The 12,875-nt window shown below is 35.4% G+C and overlaps 1 protein-coding gene across 5 annotated transcripts in view; it reads left to right on the top strand.

Moving 5' to 3' along the window:
* Nucleotides 1-3,194, top strand: part of tsc2 (TSC complex subunit 2) — a 35,130-nt gene extending 31,936 nt beyond the window's left edge. For all 5 annotated transcript variants that reach the window (XM_088075732.1, XM_088075731.1, XM_088075733.1 and 2 more), the window contains 8 exons: nucleotides 26-104; nucleotides 191-277; nucleotides 382-568; nucleotides 1,596-1,735; nucleotides 1,831-1,909; nucleotides 2,003-2,094; nucleotides 2,174-2,272; nucleotides 2,374-3,194. In XM_088075732.1, the coding sequence (XP_087931858.1) occupies nucleotides 26-104; nucleotides 191-277; nucleotides 382-568; nucleotides 1,596-1,735; nucleotides 1,831-1,909; nucleotides 2,003-2,094; nucleotides 2,174-2,272; nucleotides 2,374-2,538 (928 nt within the window). In that variant the 3' untranslated portion in view covers nucleotides 2,539-3,194. The remainder of the gene's footprint in view (nucleotides 1-25; nucleotides 105-190; nucleotides 278-381; nucleotides 569-1,595; nucleotides 1,736-1,830; nucleotides 1,910-2,002; nucleotides 2,095-2,173; nucleotides 2,273-2,373) is intronic.
* Nucleotides 3,195-12,875: the final 9,681 nt, after the last annotated feature.

Genomic DNA, 12,875 nt, shown 5'->3' with positions numbered 1-12,875 from the left:
GTCAACTCATCTTTGTCTCCTCTAGCTTTGTTTTCCTCCAGCTGTACCACTCTCCTTTCTTCGGGAATGAAGCCAACAAGCCGCTGCTGCTGCCCAAAACTCAGGTTAGATAATCTTTTTGACAGACGTGGAATCTGCTCTAAGTGTGTTTTTACACATCGTTTTTTGCAATGTTTATTCTCTGTGGTAGGTGATTGACCGCGCTCTGAAGGTCCTGGACCAGATGCCCCCTTATGACACCCATAAGATCGGAGTGGTGTTTGTGGGAGCTGGTCAGGTGAGAAGACGAGAAGATTCATTTACTGTTTTAGTTGAATATTACTGGCAGATAAATCTTGTATTCTCTGACTCCACACCATCATCCTCCTCCACTCTCTTCAGGTTAACAATGAGGTCGCCATCCTGTCAAACGAATACGGTTCGAACCGCTACGCTGCCTTCTTAACAGGCCTGGGCAAATTAATCCATCTGAAAGACTGTGACCCCGACCAGATTTTCCTCGGAGGGCTCGACCAGTATGGAGATGATGGAGAGTTCACTTACTGCTGGCATGACGACATCATGCAGGGTGAGCATGTGTGTGTGTGTGTGTGACAGGGACAGACGTCACATTTATGGTAATTTAGTCATAGTTTTCCACAGCTAGTCTGCTTGTTACCTTAGCCAAGGGGGGTTTTATTCAGTATTTTCCATGTTGGTTGTTTTTCAGAATTACAGAAAAATATTAGGTCCGATTTTCATGAAATCCTTGGAAGGATGTAGCATGGGCCATGGAAGGATGCATTCAATTTTGGAGTGAATCCAAGTCAGGGGGTGGATACACAATATAATAATTTTTAATAAATACCAAGCTGAGATGATGAGGTTTCAGCTAGGCACAACAATATTTTCACATAATTCAAATCATTTTGGAAATATGTGGATGCACTTGAAGGTTTGCATGTCGTAAAAAATAAAAGTGTAGACGCAATACTGAGACAGTGATATGAAAAGCAGCGTTTTGCATGGTGTGCAGCGATGGTATTTACGCACAATGTTGACAGTGACGCAGCGCTGTGTGCAAGGTGCACTGTAGAAAAAGTGTTCGACTGACTGTTGTGTTGAAAAATTATTTGACAGAGAATTTTGCACAAGTACAATGCATAAATTAGTTGAATCCAGGTTATTTTAATAGGCCTATTGTTAAGTATGTTTTCAATTTAGTTGTACGACTATGGAAGACTAATGTTTGCTAAAGTTGGTGTGAGTGTAATAAAGATTTGAAAGTCCTTAATATCTTTGAAAATGATGCTTTAAAAAGATGTTGAAAAATAGAGATAAAGATGTTGAAAATGTTTTATCAAAAGACATTTATAGATGTTTAAAAAAGGATATAGATGTTGAAAATATCTAAAAAATAAACAAATAAAGAGGTAAACAACATTTATAATGGGTGGAACATATAGTACAGCAACAACAATAAAAGTTGGGGTGGGGGGCAGCCCGTCTTACGTTCTCCCACGCTTTGAAAACTCCCGGACTGGACTGTTGACCCTGGTGGAGATCTGCACTCTTTGAGCGCCTTTCTAGTTATTAATGAAATCTTGTCTTTGCAGCTATTTTCCACATAGCCACACTGATGCCAAACAAGGAGAGCGACAAGGGCTGTTGCAACAAGAAGCGTCACATTGGCAACGATTTCGTCATGGTGGTGTACAATGACTCTGGAGAGGAATACAAACTGGGCACCATTAAGGTACAAGGACGTAGGCACGCATGTCTGAAAATCTGCAGCATATATTTTGTGCTTGCACTCCAATCAGTTTATTTATTTTTTTCTCCTCCCATTAGGGTCAGTTTAACTTTGTAGAAGTCATTATTAAACCACTGGATTATGAATGTAACCTGGTCACGCTTCAGTGCCGCAAAGGTAAGACAATCATTGCATTTTTTTCCAGCTCTCGTTCTTTACCACTTCGTGATATCGATTTTCTTTAATTCCTTCTCTCACTCTCTCTTTCAGACTTGGAGGGATTAGTCGATACAACAGTGGCCAAAATCGTTTCAGATCGAAACCTTCCACTGTTAGTTAGACAGATGGCTCTGCATGCAAATGTAAGTCTTTCCCCTTATCTCCCCCTCTCACACGTAGTCACACCTACACGCACGTTCACTCGTCTTCGTCTCTCTGCAGATGGCCTCGCTGGTGCATCAGTACAGAGCCAACCCTTCTGATGCCTACGCCTCTAAGTGGCTTGCCAGATTGAGACACATAAAGAGGATCAGGACAAGGGTAAGACAACACACAAACAAAGAGGAGGTGCTCTTTCATCAAGGTCATTGCTTTTCCTCATGGTACTTTTATTTCATTGCCATATCTGTGCTCTGTCTCAGGCCCAAGAGGAAATGCAGTCCCGTTCCACTCCCGGGATATCTCTAACCCAGGGCCACGCTCAGCAGAGCAAATCTTTTCAGCAGAGTACTCCACCAAACCCAGAGACCACCGGGCAGAGAAAGAGACTTGTTTCCACAGTGGACGATTTTACCGATTTTGTTTAATTTCATTACAGACACCGACACACAACTGAGCAGAGATGAGTTTATTTTCATTTCTCTGTGTGAAAGGATTCATGACAGCACGCTGATTTTGAATTCAAACCAGTTGGGACTTTGTATTGGATAAACTTATGAGCTTCATGATATCATAAAGGCTTATTTTGTGATGAAGTTTTGAACAGTTTTGAAACGCTAACGCTTTGCACTTTCTAGGTCTAATCATTATGTTTCTGATGTGCAACATGAGATGAGTGAAGCTGTACAGAACACTATGTTTGAGAGCAGGGTGTGTTTGTGAGTAAACGTGTGGAATAAAAAAAGTAAACACAGGAAAAGGTTTAAGTAAGCTTTGTCCAAAATCAAGCCTGGGGACCAATTTTAAAGGGCCCTCGGCTTGAATTTCATGATATACTGTATGTGGCGTGCCACTCAATATTGGATAATTAAGCAAGATCACTTTGCATGTTTTCCCTTGACGTGCATTTGGTAGGAACTACTGTGTTTTCATACAGACAAGTAAACAAGCAAACCGATCGGTCAACACACATTTCCTGCTATGTACCAGACATGGCCACAGCAAAGATATGTAAAGATGGCATTGAGGTACGCTGCTTTTGGAAGGAGTGGAAACTTGAATACATTTTCACTGAAAGATGAAACAGTTGCAATTGTCTTATTTGTAAATTTTTTTTTAAAAATGACCTATATGATGCAAGAAGCAGTTGACCCCAAGGTATCATATATTATTATATTATCATATAATCTGCCCCCATTTAGTAGAGTTTGGACACTCCTGTACTGTACTATGATTTTTTATGACATTTTTTATAACATAATATACTATGATTTTTAATGATTTTATATACGAAAACATTTTGGTGACGTTCTTTTCTGACATACGATACTGTGACATTTATGACATTATGTCATTATTATACTACTTTTTTTTTAAGCTGGTTGAGACGACATAGTATACTATGACTTGTTTATACTGTTTTGGACAACATCCTATACTGAGATTTTTTTTAGGCTATTTTGTGTTTTTGTGTGTGTGTGTGTGTTAATAACTTTAACGAGACTTTTATGGTATTTTGGATGACATACTGTATATTCTACTATGGCTATGATGCTGTTTTGGAAAATACTTTATACTATGATTATTTATGCTATTTTGAACAACACATCCTGTGACTTTGCTTACTTTTTTGGATTACATTAATGTACAATTTGTGTCATATGACTACACGTTTTTGGACGACCTGGTATACTATGACTCTTTCATGCAATTTTGATCAATGTTCTTTAATTTGACCTTTTTTATACTACTTTGCAGGACACACGACACTGACTTTTTTATGCTTTTGTGCTAGACACAATACTACGACTTTATGTGCTGTTTTTGACAACCTACTATACTTGACTTTTTAGTGCCATTTAGGACATCATACTATACTTTGACCTTTTTATGTAACTTTTCAAAGACAGTATAATATGACTACTTTTCTGCCAGTTTCAATGACATACTAAAATGTGTGCATTTTTGGATGACAAGCCATATTAAGATTTTGTTTCAAATGTTATTTTGGTTAACATTATGCTATTTAAGACCACATACTATATAGTCTGACTTTTGGTACAATTTTGGACCACAAACCATAGGATGACTTTTTTGTGCTTTTTAAAAGAACATACCATAGTATGACTTTTTGGTCATAATTGGACGACATGCTATACTATGACTGTCATACTTTGGGAACAATGTTGTTTTCAGCCATTTTTTCAACATGCTATGGAATGATGTTTTGGGCCTTTTTTTTCAATGTGTTATACTATGAAGTGTCTCTACAAGCAATAATATATGGAAATGTCATATTTTGATGTCTGCCATACTAGTACTGCTTTTTCGGTCATTTTGTCAAGATGCCATATTATGGTGTTTTTGACTATCTATAAAATTCTGTGACATGGCATGGATCAGGATGCTATTAAAGCAGCTGTTTTTGGAACATGTCATCTTTTGACATTTTTGCCATACTATAGCCGTTTTGCAACATTCTATGCTATGGCGTGTCTTGGTACGCTATTTTATGCTGTTTTGAGGTATTTTCGGCTGTTTTTGGGACATGTCAAATCTTGACATTTTTGACATACTATAGCCTTGCTGGCGTGGTCATTTTTTCGACATGCCAAATTATGGTGTTTTTGACCATATTTGCACTTTTAAATGCTATGGCGTGTCTCAGCACGCTATTTTATGCTGTTTTGAGGTGTTTTCAGCTGTTTTTGGGATATGTCAAATTTTGACATTTTCGTCATAGTATAGCCTTGCTATCGTAGTTAACTGTTCGACATGCCAAATTATGGTGTTTTTGACCATATTTGCACATGTAAATGCGATGGTGTGTCCAAGCACGCTATTTTATGCTGTTTTGAGGTGGTTTCAATTGTTTTTGGGACATGTCAAATTTTGACATTTTTGCCATACTATAGCCTTGCTGTCATGGTCATTTTATCGACATGCCAAATTATGGTGTTTTTGACTATATTTGCACTTTTAAATGCTATGGCGTGTGTCAGCAGGTTATTTTATGCTGTTTTGAGGTGTTTCCAGCTGCTTTTGGGACATGTCAAATTTTGACAATTTTACCATTTTTGCCATACTATAGCCTTGCTTTTTCGGTCATTTTTTTGACATGCCAAATTCTGGTGTTTTTGACCATTTTCGCACTTTTAAATGCTATGGCGTGTCTCAGCATGCTATTTTATGCTGCTTTGAGGTGTTTTCAGCTGTTTTGGGGACATGTCAAATTTTGACATTTTTGCCATACTATAGCCTTGCTTTTTCGGTCATTTTTTCAACATGCTATATTTTGGGGTTTTTGGCCGTTTTTGCATCCTTCGTTGTCACAGCGTGTTTACACAATCTATTTTATGTGGTTTAGAGTGGGTTTTAGCAATTCTTTGGAAATGTTATATTTTGACATTTTTGCCTTACTATAGCCTTGCTTTTTCTGTCATTTTTTCAACATGCTATATTATGGGTTTTTGGCCGTTTTTGCATCATTCCTTGCCATGGCGAGTTTACGCGTGCTATTTTATGTGGTTTAGAGTGGTTTTTAGCATTTTTTTGGAAATGACATAATTTGACATTTTTGCCTTACTATAGCCTTGCTTTTTCGGTCATTTTTTTCAACATGCTGTTTTTTGGGTTTTTTGGCCGTTTTTGCATTATTCTTTGAAACGGCGCGTTTATGCATGCTATTTTATGTGGTTTAGAGTGGTTTTTAGCATTTTTTTGGAAATGACATATTTTGACATTTTTGCCTTACTATAGCCTTGCTTTTTCGGTCATTTTTTCAACATGCTGTTTTTTGGGTTTTTTGGCCGTTTTTGCATTATTCTTTGCCACAGTGTGTTTATGCATGCTATTTTATGTGGTTTAGAAAGGTTTTTAGCATTTCTTTGGAAATGACATATTTTGACATTTTTGCCTTACTATAGCCTTGCTTTTTCGGTCATTTTTCCAACATGCTATATTTTGGGTTTTATGGCCGTTTTTGCATCATTCTTTGACACGTCGTGTTTCCATAAGCTATTTTATGTGGTTTAGAGTGGTTTTTAGCATTTTTTTGGAAATGACATATTTTGACATTTTTGGCCTTACTATAGCCTTGCTTTTTTGGTCATTTTTTCAACATGCTGTTTTTTGGGGGTTTTGGCCGTTTTTGCATCATTCTTTGCCACAGTGTGTTTATGCATGCTATTTTATGTGGTTTACAGTGGTTTTTAGCATTTCTTTGGAAATTACATATTTTGACATTTTTGCCTTACTATAGCCTTGCTTTTTCGGTGATTTTTTCAACATGCTATATTTTGGGGTTTTTGGGCGTTTTTGCATTATTCGTTGCCACAGCATGTTTACACATGCTATTTTATGTGGTTTAGAGTGGTTTTTAGCAATTTTTTTGGAAATGACATATTTTGACATTTTTGCCTTACTATAGCCTTGCTTTTTCTGTCATTTTTTCAACATGCTATATTTTGGTTTTCTTGGCCGTTTTTGCCTCAATCTTTGCCACGGCATGTTTCCATAAGCTATTTTATGTGGTTTAGAGTGGTTTATAGCATTTTTTTGGAAATGACATATTTTGACATTTTTGCCTTAGTATAGCCTTGCTTTTTCGGACATTTTTTCAACATGCTATATTATGGGGTTTTTGGCCATTTTTGCATCATTCGTTGCCACAGCGTGTTAACACATGTAATTTTATGTGGTTTAGAGTGGTTTTTAGCATTTTTTTGGAAACGACATATTTTGACATTTTTGCCTTACTATAGCCTTGCCTTTTCGGTCATTTTTTCAACATGCTATATTATGGGTTTTTTGGCCGTTTTTGCATCATTGTTTGCCACAGCATGTTTGCATAAGCTATTTCATGTGGTTTAGAGTGGTTTTTAGCAATTTTTTGGAAATGACATATTTTGACATTTTTGCCTTACTATAGCCTTGCTTTTTCGGTCATTTTTTCAACATGCTATATTATGGGTTTTTTGGCCATTTTTGCATCATTCGTTGCCACAGCGTGTTTACACATGCTATTTTATGTGATTTAGAGTGGTTTTTAGCAATTTTTTGGAAATGACATATTTTGACATTTTTGCCTTACTATAGCCTTGTTTTTTCGGTCATTTTTTCAACATGCTATATTATGGGTTTTTTGGCCGTTTTTGCATCATTCTTTGCCATGGCGTGTTTACGTGTGCTATTTTATGTGGTTTAGAGTGGTTTTTAGCATTTTTTTGGAAATGACATATTTTGACATTTTTGCCTTACTATAGCCTTGCTTTTTCGGTCATTTTTTCAACATGCTATATTTTGGTTTTCTTGGCCGTTTTTGCCTCAATCTTTGCCACAGCATGTTTCCATAAGCTATTTTATGTGGTTTAGAGTGGTTTATAGCATTTTTCTGGAAATGACATATTTTGACATTTTTGCCTTACTATAGCCTTGCTTTTTCGATCATTTTTTCAACATGCTATATTATGGGTTTTTTGGCCGTTTTTGCATCATTCTTTGCCACGGCGTGTTTACACGTGCTATTTTATGTGGTTTAGAGTGGTTTTTAGCATTTTTTTGGAAATGACATAATTTGACATTTTTGCCTTACTATAGCCTTGCTTTTTTGGTCATTTTTTCAACATGCTGTTTTTGGGGTTTTTTGGCCGATTTTGCATTATTCTTTGCCACAGTGTGTTTACACGTGCTATTTTATGTGGTTTAGAGTGGTTTTTAGCATTTTTTTGGAAATGACATATTTTGACATTTTTGCCTTACTATAGCCTTGCTTTTTCGGTCATTTTTTCAACATGCTATATTTTGGTTTTCTTGGCTTTTTGCATCAATCTTTTGCCACAGGCATGTTTCCATAAGCTATTTTATGTGGTTTAGACTGGTTTTAGCATTTTTCTGGAAATGACATATTTTGACATTTTTGCCTTACTATAGCCTTGCTTTTTGGTCATTTTTCAACATGCTATATTATGGGTTTTTGGCCATTTTGCATCATTCGTTGCCACAGCGTGTTTACACATGCTATTTTATGTGGTTTAGAGTGGTTTTTAGCATTTTTTTGGAAATGACATATTTTGACATTTTTGCCTTACTATAGCCTTGCTTTTTCGGTCATTTTTTCAACATGCTGTTTTTTGGGTTTTTTGGCCGATTTTGCATCATTCGTTGCCACAGTGTGTTTACACATGCTATTTTATGTGATTTAGAGTGGTTTTTAGCAATTTTTTGGAAATGACATATTTTGACATTTTGCCTTTACTATAGCCTTGCTTTTTCGGTCATTTTTCAACATGCTATATTATGGGTTTTTGGCCATTTTTGCATCATTCTTTGCCACAGCATGTTTCCAAGCTATTTTATGTGGTTTAGAGTGGTTTTTAGCATTTTTTGGAAATGACATATTTTGACATTTTGCCTTACTATAGCCTTGCTTTTTTGGTCATTTTTCAACATGCTATATTATGGGTTTTTGGCCGATTTTGCATTATTCTTTGCCACAGTGTGTTTACACGTGCTATTTTATGTGGTTTAGAGTGGTTTTTAGCATTTTTTTGGAAATGACATATTTTGACATTTTTGCCTTACTATAGCCTTGCTTTTTCGGTCATTTTTTCAACATGCTATATTATAGGTTTTTTGGCCGTTTTTGCATCATTCTTTGCCACGGCATGTTTCCATAAGCTATTTTATGTGGTTTAGAGTGGTTTTTAGCATTTTTTTGGAAATGACATATTTTGACATTTTTGCCTTACTATAGCCTTGCTTTTTCGGTCATTTTTTCAACATGCTATATTATGGGTTTTTTAGCCGTTTTTGCATCATTCTTTGCTAAGGCATGTTTCCATAAGCTATTTCATGTGGTTTAGAGTGGTTTTTAGCATTTTTTTGGAAATGACATATTTTGACATTTTTGCCTTACTATAGCCTTGCTTTTTCGGTCATTTTTTCAACATGCTATATTATAGGTTTTTTGGCCATTTTTGCATCATTCTTTGCCACAGCATGTTTCCATAAGCTATTTTATGTGGTTTAGACTGGTTTTTAGCATTTTTTTGGAAATGACATATTTTGACATTTTTGCCTTACTATAGCCTTGCTTTTTTGGTCATTTTTTCAACATGCTGTTTTTTGGGTTTTTTGGCCGATTTTGCATTATTCTTTGCCACAGTGTGTTTATGCATGCTATTTTATGTGGTTTAGAATGGTTTTTAGCATTTCTTTGGAAATGACATATTTTGACATTTTTGCCTTACTATAGCCTTGCTTTTTTGGTCATTTTTTCAACATGCTATATTTTGGGTTTTTTGGCCGTTTTTGCATCATTCTTTGCCACAGCGTGTTTCCATAACCTATTTTATGTGGTTTAGAGTGGTTTTTAGCATTTTTTTGGAAATGACATATTTTGACATTTTTGCCTTACTATAGCCTTGCTTTTTCGGTCATTTTTTCAAGATGCTGGTTTTTGGGTTTTTTGGCCGTTTTTGCATCATTCTTTGCTAAGGCATGTTTCCATAAGCTATTTCATGTGGTTTAGAGTGGTTTTTAGCATTTTTTTGGAAATGACATATTTTGACATTTTTGCCTTACTATAGCCTTGCTTTTTCGGTTATTTTTTCAACATGCTATATTTTGGGGGTTTTTAGCCATTTTTGCATCATTCTTTGCCACGGCATGTTTCCATAAGCTATTTTATGTGGTTTAGAGTGGTTTTTAGCATTTTTTTGGAAATGACATATTTTGACATTTTTGCCTTACTATAGCCTTGCTTTTTTGGTCATTTTTTCAACATGCTATATTTTGGGTTTTTTGGCCGTTTTTGCATCATTCTTTGCCACAGCGTGTTTCCATAACCTATTTTATGTGGTTTAGAGTGGTTTTTAGCATTTTTTTGGAAATGACATATTTTGACATTTTTGCCTTACTATAGCCTTGCTTTTTCGGTCATTTTTTCAACATGCTATATTATGGGTTTTTTGGCCGTTTTTGCATCATTGTTTGCCATGGCAGGTTTACGTGTGCTATTTTATGTGGTTTAGAGTGGTTTTTAGCATTTTTTTGGAAATGACATATTTTGACATTTTTGCCTTACTATAGCCTTGCTTTTTCGGTCATTTTTTCAACATGCTATATTATGGGTTTTTTGGCCGTTTTTGCATCATTCTTTGCCACAGTGTGTTTACACGTGCTATTTTATGTGGTTTAGAGTGGTTTTTAGCATTTTTTTGGAAATGACATATTTTGACATTTTTGCCTTACTATAGCCTTGCTTTTTCGGTCATTTTTTCAACATGCTATATTTTGGTTTTCTTGGCCGTTTTTGCCTCAATCTTTGCCACGGCATGTTTCCATAAGCTATTTTATGTGGTTTAGACTGGTTTTTAGCATTGTTCTGGAGATGACATATTTTGACATTTTTGCCTTACTATAGCCTTGCTTTTTTGGTCATTTTTTCAACATGCTATATTATGGGTTTTTGGGCCATTTTTGCATCATTCGTTGCCACAGCGTGTTTACACATGCTATTTTATGTGATTTAGAGTGGTTTTTAGCATTTTTTTGGAAATGACATAATTTGACATTTTTGCCTTACTATAGCCTTGCTTTTTTGGTCATTTTTTCAACATGCTGTTTTTTGGGTTTTTTGGCCGATTTTGCATTATTCTTTGCCACAGTGTGTTTACACGTGCTATTTTATGTGGTTTAGAGTGGTTTTTAGCATTTTTTTGGAAATTACATATTTTGACATTTTTGCCTTACTATAGCCTTGCTTTTTCGGTCATTTCTTCAACATGCTATATTATGGGTTTTTTGGCCGTTTTTGCATCATTCTTTGCCATGGCGTGTTTACACATGCTATTTTATGTGGTTTAGAGTGGTTTTTAGCATTTTTTTGGAAATGACATAATTTGACATTTTTGCCTTACTATAGCCTTGCTTTTTCGGTCATTTTTTCAACATGCTATATTATGGGTTTTTTGGCCGTTTTTGCATCATTCTTTGCCATGGCGAGTTTATGTGTGCTATTTTATGTGGTTTAGAGTGGTTTTTAGCATTTTTTTGGAAATGACATATTTTGACATTTTTGCCTTACTATAGCCTTGCTTTTTCGGTCATTTTTTCAACATGCTATATTTTGGTTTTCTTGGCCGTTTTTGCCTCAATCTTTGCCACGGCATGTTTCCATAAGCTATTTTATGTGGTTTAGACTGGTTTTTAGCATTGTTCTGGAGATGACATATTTTGACATTTTTGCCTTACTATAGCCTTGCTTTTTTGGTCATTTTTTCAACATGCTATATTATGGGTTTTTGGGCCATTTTTGCATCATTCGTTGCCACAGCGTGTTTACACATGCTATTTTATGTGATTTAGAGTGGTTTTTAGCATTTTTTTGGAAATGACATAATTTGACATTTTTGCCTTACTATAGCCTTGCTTTTTTGGTCATTTTTTCAACATGCTGTTTTTTGGGTTTTTTGGCCGATTTTGCATTATTCTTTGCCACAGTGTGTTTACACGTGCTATTTTATGTGGTTTAGAGTGGTTTTTAGCATTTTTTTGGAAATTACATATTTTGACATTTTTGCCTTACTATAGCCTTGCTTTTTCGGTCATTTTTTCAACAGGCTATATTTTGGTTTTCTTGGCCGTTTTTGCCTCAATCTTTGCCACGGCGTGTTTCCATAAGCTATTTTATGTGGTTTAGAGTGGTTTATAGCATTTTTTTGGAAATGACATAATTTGACATTTTTGCCTTACTATAGCCTTGCTTTTTTTGGTAATTTATTCAACATGCTATATTTTGGGGTTTTTGGCCGTTTTTGCATCATTCTTTGCCACGGCGAGTTTGTGTGCTATTTTATGTGGTTTAGAGTGGTTTTAGCATTTTTTGGAAATGACATATTTTGACATTTTGCCTTACTATAGCCTTGCTTTTTCGGTCATTTTTCAACATGCTATATTATGGGTTTTTGGCCGTTTTGCATCATTCTTTGCCACAGTGTGTTTATGTGCTATTTTATGTGGTTTAGAGTGGTTTTTAGCATTTTTTTGGAAATGACATATTTTGACATTTTTGCCTTACTATAGCCTTGCTTTTTTGGTCATTTTTTCAACATGCTGTTTTTTGGGTTTTTTGGCCGATTTTGCATTATTCTTTGCCACAGTGTGTTTACACGTGCTATTTTATGTGGTTTAGAGTGGTTTTTAGCATTTTTTTGGAAATGACATATTTTGACATTTTTGCCTTACTATAGCCTTGCTTTTTCGGTCATTTTTTCAACATGCTATATTTTGGTTTTCTTGGCCGTTTTTGCCTCAATCTTTGCCACGGCGTGTTTCCATAAGCTATTTTATGTGGTTTAGAGTGGTTTTTAGCATTTTTTTGAGAATGACATATTTTGACATTTTTGCCTTACTATTGCCTTGCTTTTTCGATCATTTTTTCAACATGCTATATTATGGGTTTTTGGGCCATTTTTGCATCATTCGTTGCCACAGCGTGTTTACACATGCTATTTTATGTGATTTAGAGTGGTTTTTAGCATTTTTTTGGAAATGACATATTTTGACATTTTTGCCTTACTATAGCCTTGCTTTTTTGGTCATTTTTTCAACATGCTATATTATGGGTTTTTTGGCCATTTTTGCATCATTCGTTGCCACAGCGTGTTTACATGTGCTATTTTTTGTGATTTAGAGTGGTTTTTAGCATTTTTTTTGAAATGACATATTTTGACATTTTTGCCTTACTATAGCCTTGCTTTTT

The sequence above is a fragment of the Plectropomus leopardus genome, chromosome 3 (assembly GCF_026936395.1).
Source record: "Plectropomus leopardus strain MGB_pleo_1.0 chromosome 3, ASM2693639v1, whole genome shotgun sequence".
Classification (NCBI taxonomy): domain Eukaryota; kingdom Metazoa; phylum Chordata; class Actinopteri; order Perciformes; family Serranidae; genus Plectropomus; species Plectropomus leopardus.
Note: the sequence above shows the minus strand (reverse complement) of the source record. Positions and strands in the feature narration are given on the sequence as shown.